The sequence below is a fragment of the Daphnia carinata genome, chromosome 8 (assembly GCF_022539665.2).
Source record: "Daphnia carinata strain CSIRO-1 chromosome 8, CSIRO_AGI_Dcar_HiC_V3, whole genome shotgun sequence".
NCBI classification, from domain to species: domain Eukaryota; kingdom Metazoa; phylum Arthropoda; class Branchiopoda; order Diplostraca; family Daphniidae; genus Daphnia; species Daphnia carinata.
The window spans coordinates 6353284-6372582 of record NC_081338.1 but is presented as its reverse complement, the minus strand read 5'-3'; the positions used below and the strand labels follow the sequence as shown (position 1 = coordinate 6372582).

Here is a 19299-nt window from a genome sequence, read left to right as displayed (position 1 = left end):
TCTGATGAGTCAGCTATCCAGCAAGAACAGCGCGACTGCGGAAGCGGATCGATCACTTTATCAACGGCTCTTCTACTCCATCAAGGACATTTCCATCGGAGGCCAGTGCGTCTGTAATGGGCACGCTTCTGCATGCCCGTACCATCCGGACGTGGACCGAGCACAGTGCCGTTGCGAACACAACACCTGCGGTTCAAATTGCGAGAAGTGCTGCCCCCTATTCAATCAACGCCCATGGAAAGCCGGAACTATGGGCGAGGCGGCCGTCTGCGAGCAATGTCAATGTCATGGACACGCCCATCAATGCCGCTACGATCCTGTGGTGGACAAGGAACGCAGGAGTCTCAGCATTCACAACATTTATCAAGGCGGAGGTGTTTGCATGAATTGTACGGATTTCACGACGGGCATCAATTGCGAGACATGCCTAGAGGGTTACTACCGTCAACCTGGATCTACTCTAACGGCCCCCTGCCTTCCGTGCGGGTGTCATCCGGAGGGATCGTTTGGAACATCATGCACAGATGGCAGCACATTCCCAATTCAATGTCGATGTCGCGTAGGATTCGCCGGACCGAAATGCGATCGATGCGCGTCCGGCTATCACAGTTTCCCCAATTGCGAGCCTTGCGGATGCGATACGGCCGGAATTTCAGACCCCGGTTGCAGATCCCCGTGCCAATGCAAAATCAATGTCGAAGGTGAACGATGCGATCGGTGTAAACCGGGATTCTTTGACCTCCGTCAAGACAATCCCGAAGGTTGTTCTCGTTGCTTCTGTTTCGATCGTTCCGGCAACTGCACAGCGGCCGATTTAGGCCTTCAGAAAATCAATAGCAGGAATGGCTGGCTAGTGACGGACCTCCAAGGCAGACGGATCGTTTCCCCTACCGCTGAGCAGAACAACGAGAAGGACAGCAACAATAAAAATGCCGGACGATTGTCCATCGCCAATGACGACATGGCGGATTTCGAGAGCTACTACTGGCTGGCCCCTGACGATTACCTCGGCAAGAAGCTGACCGCCTATTCTCAAGTGGTCAAATTCCAAGTGTCTTGGGTCAAAGCTCGTGGTGATTCCGCTGGCAAGGCCACCAAAGGACCCGACGTCATCATGGAAGGTGGCGGAATGAAAATCGGTTACGGAGATCGCTCTTATCGCGACAGCAACGCCACCATCACATGGATGCTAAGAGAATCCAAGCATTGGTATCACATTCCGGATAATGTGATGGACATTGTGCGTCGACGTCGAACCGAATACAAAGGCGACGGTGTCACCAAGAGTCAGCTGATGACCGTTCTCAACGATTTGCGTCGACTCCTTGTCCGCGCTAAATTCCACACGGATCAAATTGAAGGAGTGTAAGTTTCTTTAATTCATTTATTTTTGATTTTGTTTTTTTAATCGTATTGATTTTTTTTTTGTTTTCAGGTTGCATGAGGCTCAGTTGGACGTCGGTTCTGAATATTCGCAAAGCGTTGAACGTGTGAGAGGGATCGAACAGTGCCTTTGCCCGCCCGGCTACGCTGGATTGTCTTGCGAGGATTGCGCGTTTGGTTATGTACGTCGCAACAGCAGCCGAGGGCGTGGAGAATTCGAGTGTTTGGCCTGCCAATGCAACGGTCACGCTGCTACGTGTGACGTGAACGACGTGACGGTATGCAGCCGTCCGTGTTTGCATAACACGGTCGGTGCCCAGTGTGAAAGCTGCGCCGTAGGATATTACGGCGATGCGCGTTCCGGTGGTGCCTGCAAGAAATGCCGATGTCCGCTCGAATCTCCATCAAGTAACAACTTTAGTCCGACTTGCGTCACTACAGGACCAGACAGTTATGTATGCGATCAGTGCCCGTCCGGCTACGAAGGTCATCATTGTGAAAGGTAAACTTTTATTTATTTATATTACGTCCCCCCAAAATTGTGAAGTAGTGCAAAATGTGGCCGCTAGATGGCTTGAAATTCAAACTTTCGCTCCTGAATTTTTCGTGGATATTTTTTTATTAATTCCGTGTAATCCGATAAGAGGGTGATTATGCTGCGCATTAGTCGGTTGGTTTAGAATTCCAAATGCTTGAATTATTTATTCATTTTTTTTTTTAAATCGTTTGAATGTGATTGGGTGGGGCTGAGCAGGTGCGCGGAGGGTTACTTTGGTAATCCGCTATTGCCCGGCGGTTTCTGTCAACCGTGTGACTGCAGTAGTAATCACGAAGTGGGCGCATCCGATTGGTGCGACAGGTTGACAGGTCAATGCCTCAAGTGCAAAACGGGCACGGCCGGCCATTCGTGCCAGCTGTGCGCACCCGGTTACTATGGCAACGCGACTGAAGGCACTTGTCGAGGTACATTCTCATTAAATTTTCATAAATATTTATATATCCATTATTATTTCAAAAAAACTAGAATGCCGTTGTTATGCTGATGGCTCGGCCAGCAATCAGTGCGATATGGAAACAGGTCTTTGCCAATGCAAAGAGCGTTTTGCCGGTACGCACTGCGATCGATGCAAGGTACGTTTTAATTCCCTCGTAGATGAAGCCGATTAGTTTAGAGAGGTGAAGAAAGGTCTTTGTCTAGTTTTTGTTTTTAGAAATTCGAGTTTGTGATGAATGTGTTTATTTTATCACGCGCAGGATGGATATGGAGATATTCACGCTGGCTGTCGTGACTGCCAATGCGATATGGTGGGTTCACTGACGACGCAGACGTGCGACGGCCAAACGGGTCAATGCCAATGCAAACCGGGCGTTGGAGGACTCGTATGCAATCAGTGTCTGGAACACCACTATGATTTCTCCATCAACGGTTGTCAAGGTACGTCATTCTTTTCTTTCGTGAGGGGAAAGTTCGTTCACTATCCGCGCCCATCCGGTCCTTGTGCGTTTTCCCTGGTTGATGACGTCGTGTCAAACGTTAATTGAAAATAAACAAACAAATAAGGGAGGCAGAAAGGCAACGGGTTTTCAAGTGGAGGCGCGCGCGCGCGTCCACACATTTATGAAAACCGTTTGAGCCGTGAAAATAAAACTCTCATCAACATTCGATTTGAGCGTGAAAAGTTGTCAAACGCGGACGCAAAACGTTGCGTGTCAAACGTCTTTTTTTTTTCTTTCAAACTTTGGAAAGTCGTTGACATTTGATGTCGCCATGAAGGACAAGTTTCCAAAGAGATTAGAAAATATCAGGTTATGAATATCCTCCCTTTTCATGCCAAACTTTGATTTCAATGGAAGACTCGTGCTCTCGTGAACTGCATGGCAGCTTTAAAAACCACAGTCACTTTGGTACACGTCCTCGTTTTCCCAGGGAATTCTGTGGTATACCTAACCCTCACGTACCCTCGTAAGGGTCTTAAATAATTTCATTCCCCACGTACACGGTGGTCCTTCTTTTCAATTGGCCCATTACCAATCGAACAGTTCGTGTTATAACGAGCAGCTGACTACCGTTAATGAGAATCTTCATTTGACTGAACTTCCCCCCTTTTTTTCGTGAACTCTATGCGGGTTTTTTTTTCTTCTTTTTAAATAGAAAGGAGGTTTACTTGTGTTGTATAAACACGGATGGGGCCGTCTGGTTATGGATAGGATATGGACATGTTTGTATGTGTTTTTGGGAAAGAGAGGGGAAAGCACTCTTACATGGGCGCCGGCTGTTGTGTTATTTTGGTTTGTCTTGTCTTCTTATAAGCCGAGTGTTTCTCCTTTTTATTTTTATTTTTTTCAAAAAAAAAAAAAAAATAAGACTCCAACAGACCGTAAGAGAAAAGAAGAGAAACATACACCAAATGGCCAGTGATGTTTATCGAGGAATTAAAAAAAAAATGTTTTGGCAAAAGAATCTTTGGATTCGACCATGTTTTTATTCCGTGAAATTCTTGAGTTTTTCGCGTCAATGTTGTTATTCTGCCAAATAGCTCAGAGCTAAAAAGGTGTCCGTCTCCCCTCTCTTTAGAAATAAGAACTTGTTTTTTTTTTTACAGTAGCTCCTCCTCCTTTTTTTTCTTTAGTAGCCTCTCTCTGATGGCTCTCTCAAGCAGAGAGCTTTTTTATTTTGCTGCCTAAAGAGGACCCTACACAAAAACAAAATCGTGTTTACGAAGAGCAGAGCTACACGGGCCAGTCGACCGAGGACTTTGAGTCCGTCCGGACGTGTGTGTGTGTGACACTTTGGGGAAGGATGTCGACTCGCATGTCATTTGATCAAAGATGAAAACGAAATTATCGAACAAGATGAATCAGTTTGCGCTCGTTTTATTGTGGTTGTGCGTGTTGTCGTTGAGCCGGGCGACGGACGACGATGTGGCCGTTTTAGTGACGAAAATTCAAAGTAGCAGCGTGCGCATAACTCACCGCCAACACAAACAGCACACGACCAATCAGCGAAATTCAAACGCGCGCCATCCGTTCTTGTACAAAAAGGATTACTACAAAAACTGGTTGGGATTGAAAACGGGTAATCATTGAATTACATTTTATTGATTTCAAAAAAAAAAAAAAAGTCTTGGCGACATGTCTGGAAAAAATTTTTTGGAAAGCATTTCCATAAAAAGAAGCCGGTGACAGCTAACAAATCTTTTCGCTATGGAAATGTTCCGATTTTGGGGTTACATGTTTTTATAGAATCGCGAATGAGAAGGACATTGTTTTGTTTTTATGTCGGCTTTTGAAAAGTGTGGAAGACTTTTGTGTTCGACTTTGTTGCCGCTGTTCTCAATGAGCTAATTGATCATTGAAGAGCGCCATGTGCCTTTAAGGGTGTAGGAGAAACGGTGGGAATTTTTTCAAAGCCTCTCTCTCTCCGACTCCCCCTCATTTTCTAATTACTTTTGAAGAAAATGCAATGTGTAATAAATCCAGTTGTTTTTTGCGTGTGAAACTAATTTGCCCTCCAAAGTATCGAGGAAAGTCTTCCGTGACTAATATTAGATACAAATAGAGCGCGCGCACGTTATCCGAAATTCTGGGGTAGGGAGTGAGAAAATGTTTTTTTCCTCGGCCTGCTCATCAAAAGTGAAAAATAGTAATGGTTATTATTATTATCCCCCATCTTTTTTTTTTTTTTTTGCCTCACCCCCCGGTGAAATGTACCGTCCCGTTCTTTTTCCATGACAGCTGAGATGGTTAGCAGCCGGAATTCCTTTCCGGTTTTGACCCCTTTTTTTTCTTTTAAACAGAAATGCATTTTTTTTTTCTTGGCACAATTTCAAAAAAAAAAAAAAAATTTATTTTTCAGGGTGCAATTGCAATCAATCGGGATCGGAGAGGAAGACGTGCAACATCGTCACGGGCCAATGCGAGTGCCGTCCAAACGTCGTCGGTCTCAAGTGCGACCAGTGCCAAGTGAGTTTCACGTTTTTGTTTATTTATTCTTTAAATTTAAGAAAGAAATTTTAAAATGGTTGGCCACGGTCAAGTGCCTCGTCTGGCCCTGGATAAAAAAAAAAAAAGACCCTCTGGAATCAATTTTAGTCAAATGTTAAAAAGAAAAAATCCTAATGAAACATTTCCTTCTTTGTCTCGAAAGAAAACAAAAAAAAAATAATTTTTGTTTTGTTTTTAAACGTGCTGACGAATTTACGATTCGTGATTTTCTCCCGCGTGACTTTTGTGTGTGTAGCGCCTATTAGTGATTCTGGCCTCTTTGGGCTTTGTTATAATAGCTCGCAGGGAAACAATCGGTTCCAAAACGTCCTTTAACGCAAACAATTGGAATTTGCATTGTCATCATCATCCATCTTTGATCAACTTTTTTCTTTTGCCCAAACACGGAGACGTACGAAGAAAAAAGGGAGTCATTAGAACTCTTTGATGGATGAGGAATTCCGTCCGTCTGTCATAAATAACCTCCAGTAGAAAGTCTTTTATTTTTGGGGTTCTCGACGCGTGCGTGGAATAAACAAAAGAGAGAAAATGTTCCAGGACAAGATTTCCTTTTTGTCATCCATTTTCTTATTCTTTTTTTTTTTTTTTTTTTTTTTTTTTTTGATAAAAATAAAAAAAAATACCGATAGGTTGGATTCTGGAATTTAATCTCGGGACGGGGATGCCAATCGTGCGGATGCGATGGAACTGGAGCCGTCGATCGGACTTGTCATCCAACCACTGGCGCCTGTTATTGTCTGCCGGGCGTCGGAGGCCAATCTTGCGATAGGTGTCTCCCAGGATTCTTCGGATTCTCGTCATCTGGATGTCGAGGTATATCTTTAAAAAAAATATTGAAAATTACAGAAAAACATTTTGGAATGACGTTTTGAATTTTTAGAATGTGAGCCGTGCAATAAGCCGGGCCATATCTGCGATCCAGATACGGGACGTTGTGTCTGTCCTACCGGAACGGAAGGCTCTCAATGTCAATCTTGTTCTGTTGGAACATGGAATCACCATCCAGTTAAAGGATGCAAAGTATGTCTCATATTTTAAATGCAATTCATGAATTTTTTAAAAATTTAACTTAATTCATTTCAAAGAATTGCAACTGCCATCCGCAAGGATCTCGATCCAGTCAATGCGATCAATTCACTGGTGCTTGCGCGTGTCGCCCAGGATACGCCGGAATGCAATGCGATCGTTGCGTCCAGCCAGGATTTTACGGCTTTCCGCAATGCCAACGTTGCGATTGTCATCCGACTGGAACAGACACGCGATCGAATGGAGCCGGTCTTCTTATCGGATGCAACCAGCAGGACGGCCAGTGCCTGTGCAAGGCCAATGTGATGGGCAGACGGTGCGACACTTGTAAGGAATCGACGTTCGGATTACTCCACGTCAGTGGAACGGATCAGGAGCTGACAAACAATTTCATCGACGATGGTGGATGCACACCTTGTTTCTGTTTCGGCCGTTCGTCCAGCTGCACACAAGCCCAACTCTTTTGGTCTCAGGTATTTTACATGTCATTAAATCTTCTTCTTTTTGTATTCCTTTTAGCCTAGTTGGTAATCCGATCCAGTCCTAACAACATCATGTCTCTCTCTCTCTCCCCCTTCTTGACGTTTTGTTCAAATTTGTTCCAAATAGAAAGAGGAGGAAGGGGGGAGGAGGAAATATCGAATGACTTTGTGTCCTAAACAGGCTCGGTAACTGAATGCCACTCGTGGTCGGCCCAAATGTTATTCGGTTTCAAAGCCGGATAACTGAATTTGAACGGGAATTGATAGATTTATCTGACAACGCTGTTTTTGATTTGATTTTTATTTAATTTAACATTTTATTTCTCATTTTAACAGATGAGGATGGAAGGAAGTCGCGGTTTAATGATCACATATGACCCGCCTGGTCCGGATGCGCCCAATCTAGCCAATCCCAACCAGTTCCCCGTCAACACTCAGGAAATCTGTTACATCAATGTCAGTTTTTATTTTTATTCAATTAAATCATTTGAAAACTGAACATTAATTTAGAAAATGCGATATGTAGTTGGCCTTACCAGGTGATGGACAGCTTCAATTCAAGACGGGCGAGACCCAACTGAACGTGACCAACAACTTGAGGATCGTGCCGGACGTGAGGGGCGATGTGATGATAGGCGTCAGCCAGTTTTTTGACACGCCCCTCTACTGGCAACTGCCCGCTTCGTTTGCTGGTGACCGCACAACCTCTTACAACGGCCTGCTTCGTTTTACTGTAACCAATCATGGGGGATCGACCCTGTTTCCGGACAACATTCTGGCCACTTATCCCTTAGTTCAAATCCAAGGCAACCGCAAGGTTATCTTGGAATATTATCCGCCCGCGCCACACCCAAATGGCCGCTACCAAGTGAGGTAAATATCCGCTAGGTGGTTTTTTTTTTTTTTTTTTTTTTTTTTGATTAAAAAATTAATAATTTAAATCCTTTGTTTATGAACTTGCAGATTGCACGAAACTCTTTGGCGGATGAAGAATAATCCGCAAGCCAAAGTCAGCCGGGCAATGATGATGATCGCTTTACAAAACATACAGCACATCTTGATCCGTGCCACTGATTCAATGGATCGCATTAAAGCCGAGCTGAAGGACGTCAGCCTCGAAGTAGCCATTCCAGCTGCTCCTACAAATTCATCAGCACATCGAAACAGTCCAGTCATTGCCAGTGGAGTGGAGATGTGCCAGTGCCCATCAGAGTACACTGGTGGCTCGTGCCAAGACCCTCATCGCGGCTACTATCGCCGCTTCAAATACGAACATGTGTCCAGCATCGTCCTTATCGAACTGGTGGGCGAGGCATATCCGTGCCATTGTAATGGGAGGAGCGAGACATGCGATAGGGAGACTGGACGATGTACCAACTGTCGAGAGAGCACTACGGGAGATCATTGCCAGCAATGCGCCAAAGGCTATTACGGCGAACCCAATCACCCGGGTGGCTGCAGGCCTTGCGCGTGCCCTTCGATCGATCGCAATTTTGCCGATTCCTGTCAACTCTTGCGCAATGGTTCCCAAAGCTGCTCTTGTGCACGTGGCTTCCGCGGTGATAAATGTCAGAAATGCGATTATGGATATTATGGCAATCCCAGTCAAGGTGTTCCTTGCCAGCCGTGCCTCTGCAATGTCAATGGAAGTGTTAGCGATGAGTGTCATGAAGTGACTGGCCATTGCAATTGTAAGCCGGGCATAACTGGACGTGATTGCACTTATTGCGCTCCACGACATGTCATCAGTCCTACTGGATGCACATGTAAGGCCCGTTTTTTAATATAATTTCAATTTTTGATTTAATTAATTTTTGATTAATTAGCTTGCGAGGACGGATGTACTGGTGCGTTGTTTGATGAAGTGGATCAAATGGTCAGCATGATTGCCCGTTATAATTTCACTGATTATGTTCCATTGCCGTGGACTGGCCTATTTCATCAACAAAACACGACCATCCTGTTGGAACAGACTTTAATAGAAAAACGAGAAGAAAATGAAATCATTGATCGACTTATCAACGCTCCTAATATCCTTCCTTTGGCTCAAATCACGCTCCAGCGTGCAAAAGAGTTGGAAACGTTGGCTAGCGGATTCCAAGCGGAAGCTTCCGAATTACAGCCTGTATGTACCCAAGCGCTGGAAGCTTCCATTCTCGTTACCACCATCATGGAAGGTAATAATCAAACTAATTTAGAATGTCACCTTTAACCTCTTAAAAAATGAACGATGTACAGAGATCATCGCGTATTTGAAAAATTACGCTATTGGAGAGACGCCGTCTATTAATATCAACAAAGCCTTGGCGGAAGCAGAGAATCATTGGCAGTACATCCAATCGATTGATGTCGATATGAAGAAAACTAACGCCATTAAAGAATTAGAACGAAGCCGCAATTTATTAAACAGCATCAAGAATCTCTTCGATGATGGAAGCGACACTGCTCAATTGCGAGATAACCTGGAAGGCTTCAAAATTCGATTGGATGATTTGGAAAATTACATTTATAAGAGTCGCAATTCGACTGAAGCTGTACGTGTTATACTATCACGTTCCTTGAGTCGTGTGTATTTAATTTTTGTTTGTTTTTTCCAGGCATTTCGTTCGTTAGCTCAAAGCAACTCAACACTGGATGCGATCCGTCATTCTGTCGGCGAAATTACTTCGAAATCCACCCAGATTGATATTGATTTGAATTTGGCGCGCAAAAAGAATGTTAACGCTTCGCTGGCTATTAGCCGTGCTCGCGTTGGCTTCCAGGGATTGTCTACGTCCCTTGCTAATCTCAAAAACAAAAAAGCTCAATGTGCTGCTAAAGAAAGCGAACTAAGCCGCTTGAATCCCGAGTACAAGCGCAAATACGTCACGGCCGCGCAGGAACATGCCAACAAATTGTGGCAACAAGCCCAGGCGTTGTTTAATCAATTCAACGCGACACGTGACGTGGCAGATCATCCACTTCAAGCGGCCAATGCGTATCGCTCGATTGTCGAGGCCCTGAAATTGGCCAGACAAGCGGCTGAAGCTGCAGGTGAAGCCGCCGAAACAGCGTACGGAAGGGCCTATCCGGAAGACATGGACTTGTCGTTGGTAGAGCAAGCGCGGCTTTCCAGAGAAAAAAGCCGCGAACTTTTGCGCCAATCGGAACGACTTCAAGTCGTCGTGTCCAATCACAAGGAGCAATTGAAAGGAGAGCAGATTAAATTAGATTCAGTGGAAATGATGTTGAAAAAGGCCAAATCCATCAATGAGGAAACTACTACCAACATGGACAAGTTGCCCCAACTTCGCGATCGTGCGAAAGCGGCCGTTGAGAAATCGACAGATGCTCTAAGCAAATCGACCACTGTATCGAAGCAAATTATGGACATTAAAGCACAAATTGATTCTGAATTAAGAGTTCGATTATTGGCTATGCAAAACAATCGCAATGTCGGCCTTGGAAATATCCCTAAACTCGGTAAGATACGCTTTAAAATGTAGTGAGGATGTTATTACATTTAATTATTTTGTTTATCCAGTTGATGACGCCCGGAAAAACATGAAACATTTGGATGTTAAGATAACGCATTTAACTAAGAAGAATTTTGAATTCCGATCGATTAACTCGTCGGTATCTTTGAAATTGGATGAATTACGTAAGAAGATTAAGCGGGCCAAACAAGCTGCGTCCAGCATCCGAGTGTCTCTGTCGGGCAATTCAGGCTCATGTTCCAGGAGTTTCACACCGCCATTGCAGCCGAGTAGCATGTCCAGCATCATGATGACTTATGCTTTCAATAACAAGGATCGGGACTCTTTGCTCTTTTACTTACCGGCCACTAAGAAACATGGCAACGATCAGGAGACGGACTTTTTGGCTGTTGAGATGGTCAACCGTCAAATTCGTTTCTTGTGGAACGCAGGAGGTGGAACAACAGTCCTAACTCATCCACTCAAACTGCAGCCCGGCCCTGATGATTTATCAAATGATTTCCGTTGGTACAAGATCGAAGCTGAACGAACTGGCAACGTGGGATCGCTTAGAGTCCGTACAGTCAAACCTGAAAACGATGGAGACATTGAAGGAGTTACAGTGACAGGTGCTGGACCTCCTCGATTCTCCAAAGTGGACCTTACAACTGGCGATAAGTTGTACATTGGTCGCGTGCCAGATAGTCCACCATCTGACCTTAAAACGAGGAAATTCAGTGGCCATTTACATCAGATGTGGTACGATGGACAGCCCATTGGTCTGTGGAATTTCATGTCGACTAGTGCTGGTTGTGGCCCGTCTATCAATAGAGCTCAAGAGGCAAAGGATGAATCATCGTTCCGTTTCAACGGTCAGGGTTATGCCGAGCTGGCCCAGATTCCACGCTACGACTCACGCCAATACAGCATCACCTTCAGTTTCAAATCCTTGGATGAGAACGCGCTACTCTTTTTGGCCATTAACGACACTCAACAGGGACAGTACATTAGTCTTGAATTGACGGAAGGTTTGATTCGCTATCAAGTTCGCTACGGTTCTGGCTACGAAATGTCACTACAGAGTCGTCAAAAGTACAATACTGGCCAATGGGTCAAGGTTGAGGCATCTCGTGTTCTCATCCGCGGAGTGGAGACGGCGTTATTGAAAGTAGCCGATGACGAAGAACTTTCGGCAGCACCATTCAATTTCGGCGTGCCCGATTTGGAATTGGAAGAAGCGAAACTTTATGTGGGTGGGCTGCCGCCAGATGTCAGTATATCACAAGACTTGATGGGTTCTGTTCCGGGCTCTTTCCTCGGATGCATGAAAGATCTTCAAGTTGTAGCGTTTGGAATGAATCCATTACAAGGATCGTTTTATGGAGTCGAAGCATCTTGCAGTTCACAAACGATTAACAAAATTGTGGCCTTTGCTGGAACGGGATACATCCAGCTGAGGGCTGCGAGACCCACCGGCCGCGATTTAACATTGGGATTGAGCTTCAAAACTGAAGCGCCTGAAGGCATTTTGCTTTTCTCTGCTCCTATTCCAGCTGTAAGTCCATCAAACCTCTAATTAAACTGATATCTTTATTAATTTAATGTGTTCATTCGTTAACAGGAAGCTAGCGATGAACCGGCCCATGATGAGGACCTGCCCGTCCACTTGCCGCTCAAAAGCGACAAAGAGGCCGACATGATTTCATTGACCATGCGCCAGGGCAAAGTGGAAGCACGGTTCCGATCCAGCCCGGCAGAAGTTGTATCCATCACATCCAGCGAAACTTACAACGACGGCCAATTCCACGGCATTGTCGTCGTCCGAACCGGAAGAAAAGTCGAAGTGCTGGTAGACGATATTTCAATCGGCACGCTCCGGTTGGCCCGTCAAGTGACGGGCAGTTCGAATAGCGGTTCCGACTTTTCTCATTTGATGCTCGGAGGCGTCCGTCCAGAATGGCTGTCAATGGCAGCAGATTTCATCGGCACTCAGCATTCTTTTACCGGATGCATCGCCGATTTGAGCTTCAACAACCAGTTCGTTGATTTGAGTTACCCCATCCGGCATTCCGCTGCCGCAGTTGGCCGTTGCCAACACATTCCAGTACCACGAGTGCTGGAAGAGCGGATGCAAGCAAATGAGAATGCCCTTTCGTCTTGCAGAGAAGTGCCCCAGTACACGATCGAAGGTCGTGCCTTTAAATTTGGCGACGCACCCAATAGCCACGTGATGATATCCGCCAATCGTAAAGAACTTCACAGCAGCTTCAATTTCACAATGGATTTCCGCACTCACTACCCCAACGGCCTTCTTCTCTTCTCATCCGTAAGACATTTTCAAATTTTTTAAATAATATTTTCTTAAATAAATTATTGGTTTTTCAAACAGATGAAGCAGAAGAAAGCTGCAAATTATTTGCTAGTGGCTTTGAAAAATGGCAAAGTGGTGGTTAGTTTGCACGGACGCCGCAAGGAGGATCTTGTCTCAGTTGGAAACGTGAACGATGGCCTTTGGCATCGCGTGCACATCATTAAAGATAAGCGCAAAGTCGTCGTGATGCTGGACGATTTCGCTCCTTTACGAGCCAAAGCGCCCAATAAATTGCAATTGGACGGCCAGTTATTCGTCGGTGGATTGCCGGAGAACTCATTGTTCCTCGATAACGCAGCCGCAGAAGGTTTCAAAGGTTGCATACGTAATTTAAATCTCAACGGGAGATCGCACGATTTAGCCAGCAGCAAGAATGTCATCCAGCGAGTGGGTCAATGTTTCGCCCACGTCGAGACGGGCTCCTATTTTCCCGGGGACGCTTACGCTGTCTATAGCGAGGATTTCCGTGTTGGGGCTATGGCCGATATCCAGCTGGAATTCCGGACGACCGAGTTGAACGGAGTTTTACTTAGCGTTTCTGAACGCAAAGGTTCACCGTCCTTGTCACTGGCCATCGACGACGGAACTGTCTGTTTCTGTTTTAATAAATTAATTTGCATTTAAACTTAAATTTTTTTTTAAATTAAAATTAATTAGATTGTTTTCGCCGTCGATATGGGTGACAACCGAACCTTTTCCGTCAGCCAAAGTTTCCCGTCTACTTACCAGCTGTGCGACAATCGCTGGCATTCGGTGAAAGCTAATTACGTGGAAAATGCACTAACACTTAAAGTGGATAATCAAGACGAACAGTACGGCTTCTCCAGTAATGGACACGTCAAGGAAGCTAAAACGCGTAATCCATTGTTCATCGGTGGCTTACCAGGTAATTAAGATGATGAAAAGCATTTCTATTAATTTATTGAGAACAATTTTTAATGATTCAGAGCTGGAACCTCAAGGAGCATTGAGAGTACGAGACAATTTTAAAGGTTGCATTCGCAACGTTGTGATTCGTGGAGAGATCAAAGATTGGACTGATATGGCCCGACTGAACAATGTACTTTTAAATGCCTGTCCCACCAACTAATCAAGTGCCTGATAACGGCGTATTCTATTAGCCGAAATACACAAAAACCTAACCAAACGTAAGTTTTCTTTTCAAAAGGATTATCATAAACTATAATCTAAATGTTGGGGAAGAACAATGGTCGGAGAAGTTTCACAGGTCCAGCGGTTATAGCCAGAAGAAAAGAAATGGGTAAATCCTTCACTTCACAAAGGAATGTGAGAACATTGGACATCTATTCCCCCCCATTGTGAGTTATAGTTTATATGCAGTTTCATAAACATCAGGGGGTCTTTTAGCGACCGCAAGAACCGACGGTTTCAGGTTCAATAACTTTTGAAGCATTTTTCACTGTCGAGTTGATTGAATATGTCAGCCAATGTTTGTGACAGTTGAAGAAAAAAAAATCACTATCTTTCGTACCCGTATGGAAAATCTTTGCGTTATTGGAGCGAGACCAAAATAGCTAGTTTTTTTTTAATGTTTTTGTAATAGACAGGTGACATACCATTGGAAATTCAAGGTAACAAACATTGAATTATTTTTTGCAGAGTATGTCCATACTGATGTTTTTCTATTTGATATGCAGAAATTGGACTTCAGGTAGAACTACGCCTTATTGCTGGCCCTGTTGGTGAACACAAAAAGGCGGATCAGCATCAAATGTGTCGTATCATGGACAGCGTTGAACTTGAACCTGAGAGGTATAAAAGAACCCGCATATAGCAGATTGAAACATTACCTTCTCGCAGTTTGCTTATTCGATCTGCTCGAACTTGTCTGAGAAAAATGAACATCTTTGTTCTGACTTTCCTGGTCGGCTTGCAGTCATTTACATGGGCCTACTTTACTGAAGGGCCATTATTCCAAGGTGCAACTTCTTTTACCTTCGAAATTTTGACGACGACGCTGATCAAACCGACTCCTTGTTACGTTACGTCCGCTTCGGTATCTCAATGTCGAAGAAAGCGAGGAGTAGAAGAAAAACCGCGAATCATTTCCTTCGATGACGACCTCGACATTGCACCATCAGCTGTTATCGGGTATTAATTTGATTTCTTGGATAAATTGGTGCTGTTTTAACAAATGAAATTAATCAACATAGGATTGAAACTACACGTGCTCCACGTTTGACAACGAAACGATATAATTCGGAAACAGTTCGCAGTTCGTTCGACAACTCGTATTCCGCCTCGGTTAACATTTTCCGACAACTTGCTGCTAAACATCGTAGCAATAAAATCACAGTCGGTGATTGTGGGTTGTCTACTGTCAATCTTAGTCAGTTCCTTTCCTGTTTGGGCATGACTCTTCAAGAAACAACAACATTGACGGCCACCTTTAGACAAACTGAAACCTTGTCTTCCGGTTATACTACAATGACCGTGTTGGGTTGTACCCCAACAGCTTTCCCCTACACTTATTGTCCAGCAACTGCGTCTGTTAGAGAAATTTCGTACTCTGTCACACATTATGGACCGCCGTTGAAAAGAATTGCCGGATCAGCCACTGCACAGTCGTCGTTGACAGCTTCCAGGTCGACCGGAACAATCAATAAGGAAAAACGTGTTGAATCGAAGATCTATCAAATCAAAATGATTTGATAATTAAAGTAGTCCAGGATGAATCTCTCGTTTTACTACGGCGAAAACGATGACTAACGATGGCATCTATGGTATTCCTAATGTTTAAACTATTTCGTTGCCTTATTATTTGCTCTAAAGGAGATGCCTCATTTGGTCTTTGCTTAAACTTGTTTCCCTAATCTTTTGGTGGGGTTCTCCTTAACTGCTTGAGTTCAGGTAACTTTATAATCAATAAAATGACATGTTTACACACTTTAGTTTGCTTCTGTCCAAATATATATGTATACTGTACATGAATATGTCTGTATATATATAGAGTTATCTAGGAATTGTTGTACTACAACAAGCGAGACAAAAAGGCAGAATGGTGCTCCCGGGATGCCAGTTCTTGGGGTTGAGTAACAATGATAGATGCAAAATCTCCACCCAGTTTATTTTATGGACCGTCAATTCAGATATTAAGCTACTTGGATTCACTGTTTTTCCAGCTGATTGGAATCAACTTAATGGTATATTGTTTTATTTTATTTATGTTGCATTAGTTATGCAAACAAGCTTATTGTAATAATTTTGCATTACTCTAAAAAGTTTGAAGAAACTTAAGTGTACACCAATCCTTTTTTCCCAAGGAATACCATTTCCACAAAATGTTTATTGGTCCAGTTTGATGTCCTCCATTATTTTAGCTAGTTGAAAATGATAGGATAAAAAATACTGCTAGTAATAAACACGTTTTTGCTGCAAGAATCTTTTATTTGTGTGGAAAAAGTCCGTATAATAGAAACAGAGGAAGAAAATATTAGATAGCAAAAACTGGAGTTGTTTTTAAAAGGCATGGAAACAAGGCACTAAATAACTTAAACAAATAACGAAAAACAATGGAAAAGTACACATCAATACCTTATCAAATTTCAGCAGATGATTCAAAGGTTGCTCTTTCAAAAATAATCTTTCAGGTGTTGGCTTGAAGTAATTTTTTCCACTACCAGGAATCGGGAAGGAATTGCACAAGTCTTTTACCATTAACGTATTCGAAATACAGGATGTGGAAGCATTAACCTGGCTATAGCTAAATTCATTCACTATAAGGGCAATAAGTGTAAGGGAAACCTGCTGGTGTACAACCCTTGACGGTCATTGTAGCGGTTCCCGAAGTCATGGTTTCGATTTCTGTAAAAGTGGCCGTCAAAACTGTGGTCTCTTGAACAGTCATGCCCAGACAAGAAAGGAACTCGCTGAGATTGACGGTAGATTGGCCACAATCACCGACTGTGATCTTATTGCTACGGCCCTTAGCAGCGATTTGTCGGAAAATATTCTGAGAGTTGAAATACGAATCGTCGAATGAGCCGATAACCTTTCCGGAATTGTAGAAATTAATCGGGTTCAGTGCACGAGGAACGCGAGTTGCTTCAATTCTATTTTACGACGACAAAATGTTTTTAAAAGGACTTCTGTGTTGTACAAAGGAGGAAGCAAATTGTGTTTACCCAATGACGGCTGATGGTTGAATGTCGAAACCTTCATATTCGGGTTTCTCTTCGATGCCACGTTTTCGCCGACATTGGTTAACCACGCCAGTTGTAATGTAACAAGTATGTTTCTTTGTCACTTGGCTTGTCTTTACCTCGATGGTGTAAGAAGTCAGCCCCTCAAGAAGCGGTGCTCCATGAAGATTGAGGCTTGCCCAAGCAGACGATACACAGCAGGCAATCAAGAAAGATACGAAAATGATATTAGACATTGTGAGAAAAAGTGTTTACTTGAGGAGAATCGACTGAAGCGAGTTGAACCGGACAGTAGTCGGGGCTGACTGAAGAGGCGATGTTTTTCTGCAGGTCTTCTCACTCTTTTATATGCAAGCAGGATGTGTGCTGCATATGGCAAGGTGATGAGCCACTCGATGTGCATTCTTTTATTTTGCGAGTGTAAAAAGAACTGGTTAGCAAAAAAAGAAATAACGAATCCCGGTTTTGCAATCATCTGAAGTCATCGATCTGAGAACATTTTGTCGTTCTTCTTTTTTCTGTTCATAAAATTGATTTTCTTGTTGTTCTTTTTCTAAAGAATTTTTTTATTGTCGTCTGCTTGTCCTGATTCTTTTCACCTCGCAGTCAAAATCAAGTCCACATCTTTGGCTGCACTCTGAAAAAGCTGGAAAAAAACAAAAGATCTGCCACTGGATGCAAAGTGCTAAAGGGAAATTGAGTACCAGAGCCACTCATCACATCAAGATTTACTCAGTGCTTAGAGGTATGATGTTTGATTAGAAATTCATCAATTGTAGTGATTGAACATAACCATATTTGACCTTCGAGTCTCATTTGAACTCTTATACGATAGTATCTCAACTACGAGAAGTCAAGGTAGGTTGTGAACTGAATTTGTAATTCGTCCACGCCCTCAACTTTTGTAAGTTTTTGGTGCTACTCGAGTCGCTAATGTTATCGAGATAACATGAGACTCGTGTTGCAGAGGGCATTAATTTTGAGCTGAGAATGAAATTCGGTGGAAAACCGATTGCATGCAGTTTTAACTTCATATTGACAACACTTAATCTCTTTAGATGGACGTTAGCTCTTTTCCGTCTTATTAGGCTAACAGGAATCTGGGAAATACGATTTTTACCGCTCTGTGGTGGAAGACGAATATGGTGGTGAATCTTGATCGTTTGCCCAAATGTAACAATGCAATGCTTATGACCGGTTGTTATATTCACCTTTTTTCTATGGTTTTACAATCATCAGTCATCGATCTGAGAACATTTTGTCGTTCTTCTTTTTTCTTTTCATAAAATTGATTTTCTTGTTGTTCTTTGTCCAAAGAATATTTTATATCGTTGTCTGCACTGATTCTTTTCATCTCGCAGTTAAAATAAAGTCCACGTCTTTGGCTGCACTCTGAAAAAACTGGAAAAATTAAAAAATCTGCCACTGGATGCAAAGTACTAAGATGAAATTGATTACGAGAGCCACTCATCACATCAACATTCATTCAGTGCATAGAGGTATGATGTTTGATTAGAAATTCATCAATTGTAGTGATTGGGCATATCCATATTTGACCAATCGAATCTCATTTTAACTCTTACGATAGTATATGAACTATGAGAGGTCAAAGAAGATTGTGAATTTAATTTGTAATTCATCCACGCCCTTAACTTTTGTAAGTTTTTGTTGCTACTCGAGTCGCGGATGTTATCGAAATAACATGGGACTCGTGTTGCAGAGGGATTAATTTTGAGCTGAGAATGAAATTCGGGGAAAACCGATTTCATGCAGATTTACCTTCATATTGACAACACTAAGTCTCTTTAGATTGGCATCGACTCTTTTCTGTCATATTACGCCAACAGAAATCTGGGAAGTACGATTTTTTCCCCGCCCTATGATGGAAGACGAATATGGTGGTGAATCTTGATCGTTTGCCCGAATGTAAGAATGCACTTATTGCAATGTTTTTTTTTAGCTGACTGACCGGTTGTTATATCGAAGGGTCACCTTGTTGAGGTTCTATGGTTTTACAATCATCTGAAGTCATCGATCTGAGAACATTTTGTCGTTCTTCTTTTTTCTTTTCATAAAATTGATTTTCTTGTTGTTCTTTGTCCAAAGAATATTTTATATCGTTGTCTGCTTACACTGATTCTTTTCATCTCGCAGTTAAAATAAAGTCCACGTCTTTGGCTGCACTCTGAAAAAACTGGAAAAATTAAAAAATCTGCCACTGGATGCAAAGTACTAAGATGAAATTGATTACGAGAGCCACTCATCACATCAACATTCATTCAGTGCATAGAGGTATGATGTTTGATTAGAAATTCATCAATTGTAGTGATTGGGCATATCCATATTTGACCAATCGAATCTCATTTTAACTCTTACGATAGTATATGAACTATGAGAGGTCAAAGAAGATTGTG

The 19299-nt window shown here is 43.0% G+C and overlaps 3 protein-coding genes across 3 annotated transcripts; 2 read left to right on the top strand and 1 right to left on the bottom strand.

Annotated features, from left to right (window-relative positions):
- Positions 1-44: 44 nt before the first annotated feature.
- LOC130700362 (laminin subunit alpha-1-like) lies at positions 45-13869 on the top strand. Its single transcript, XM_059496494.1, has 20 exons — positions 45-1365; positions 1436-1885; positions 2138-2346; positions 2408-2514; positions 2638-2818; positions 5240-5346; positions 6018-6201; positions 6269-6408; positions 6474-6887; positions 7233-7352; positions 7423-7769; positions 7860-8662; positions 8723-9073; positions 9135-9430; positions 9494-10358; positions 10420-11906; positions 11973-12677; positions 12741-13310; positions 13380-13608; positions 13670-13869. Exons 1-20 carry the CDS (start codon positions 251-253, stop codon positions 13810-13812), a joined length of 8823 nt encoding a protein of 2940 aa, XP_059352477.1. The 5' UTR covers positions 45-250; the 3' UTR covers positions 13813-13869.
- A 634-nt stretch (positions 13870-14503) lies between these two features.
- LOC130700528 (uncharacterized) lies at positions 14504-16001 on the top strand. The gene is made up of 2 exons (XM_057522577.2): positions 14504-14834; positions 14897-16001. Exons 1-2 carry the CDS (start codon positions 14581-14583, stop codon positions 15393-15395), a joined length of 753 nt encoding a protein of 250 aa, XP_057378560.2. The 5' UTR covers positions 14504-14580; the 3' UTR covers positions 15396-16001.
- A 396-nt stretch (positions 16002-16397) lies between these two features.
- Positions 16398-17195, bottom strand: LOC130700374 (uncharacterized). The gene is made up of 2 exons (XM_057522420.2): positions 16868-17195; positions 16398-16795 (listed from the first exon to the last, which is right to left on the bottom strand). The coding sequence occupies exons 1-2, from the start codon at positions 17119-17121 to the stop codon at positions 16453-16455; spliced, it is 597 nt and encodes a 198-aa protein (XP_057378403.1). The 5' UTR covers positions 17122-17195; the 3' UTR covers positions 16398-16452.
- Positions 17196-19299: the final 2104 nt, after the last annotated feature.

Bases quoted from the DNA above. Each gene is read 5' to 3' on its own strand.
- LOC130700362 (XM_059496494.1), top strand. From the start codon at position 251: ATGGGCGAGGCGGCCGTCTGCGAGCAATGTCAATGTCATGGACACGCC. The intron at 5,347-6,017 runs GTGAGTTTCACG...AAATACCGATAG, and splicing joins TCAAGTGCGACCAGTGCCAA to GTTGGATTCTGGAATTTAAT. The intron at 6,409-6,473 runs GTATGTCTCATA...TTCATTTCAAAG, and splicing joins ATCCAGTTAAAGGATGCAAA to AATTGCAACTGCCATCCGCA.
- LOC130700528 (XM_057522577.2), top strand. From the start codon at position 14,581: ATGAACATCTTTGTTCTGACTTTCCTGGTCGGCTTGCAGTCATTTACA. The intron at 14,835-14,896 runs GTATTAATTTGA...TAATCAACATAG, and splicing joins GCACCATCAGCTGTTATCGG to GATTGAAACTACACGTGCTC.
- LOC130700374 (XM_057522420.2), bottom strand. From the start codon at position 17,121: ATGTCTAATATCATTTTCGTATCTTTCTTGATTGCCTGCTGTGTATCG. The intron at 16,796-16,867 runs GTAAACACAATT...GTCGTAAAATAG, and splicing joins CAACCATCAGCCGTCATTGG to AATTGAAGCAACTCGCGTTC.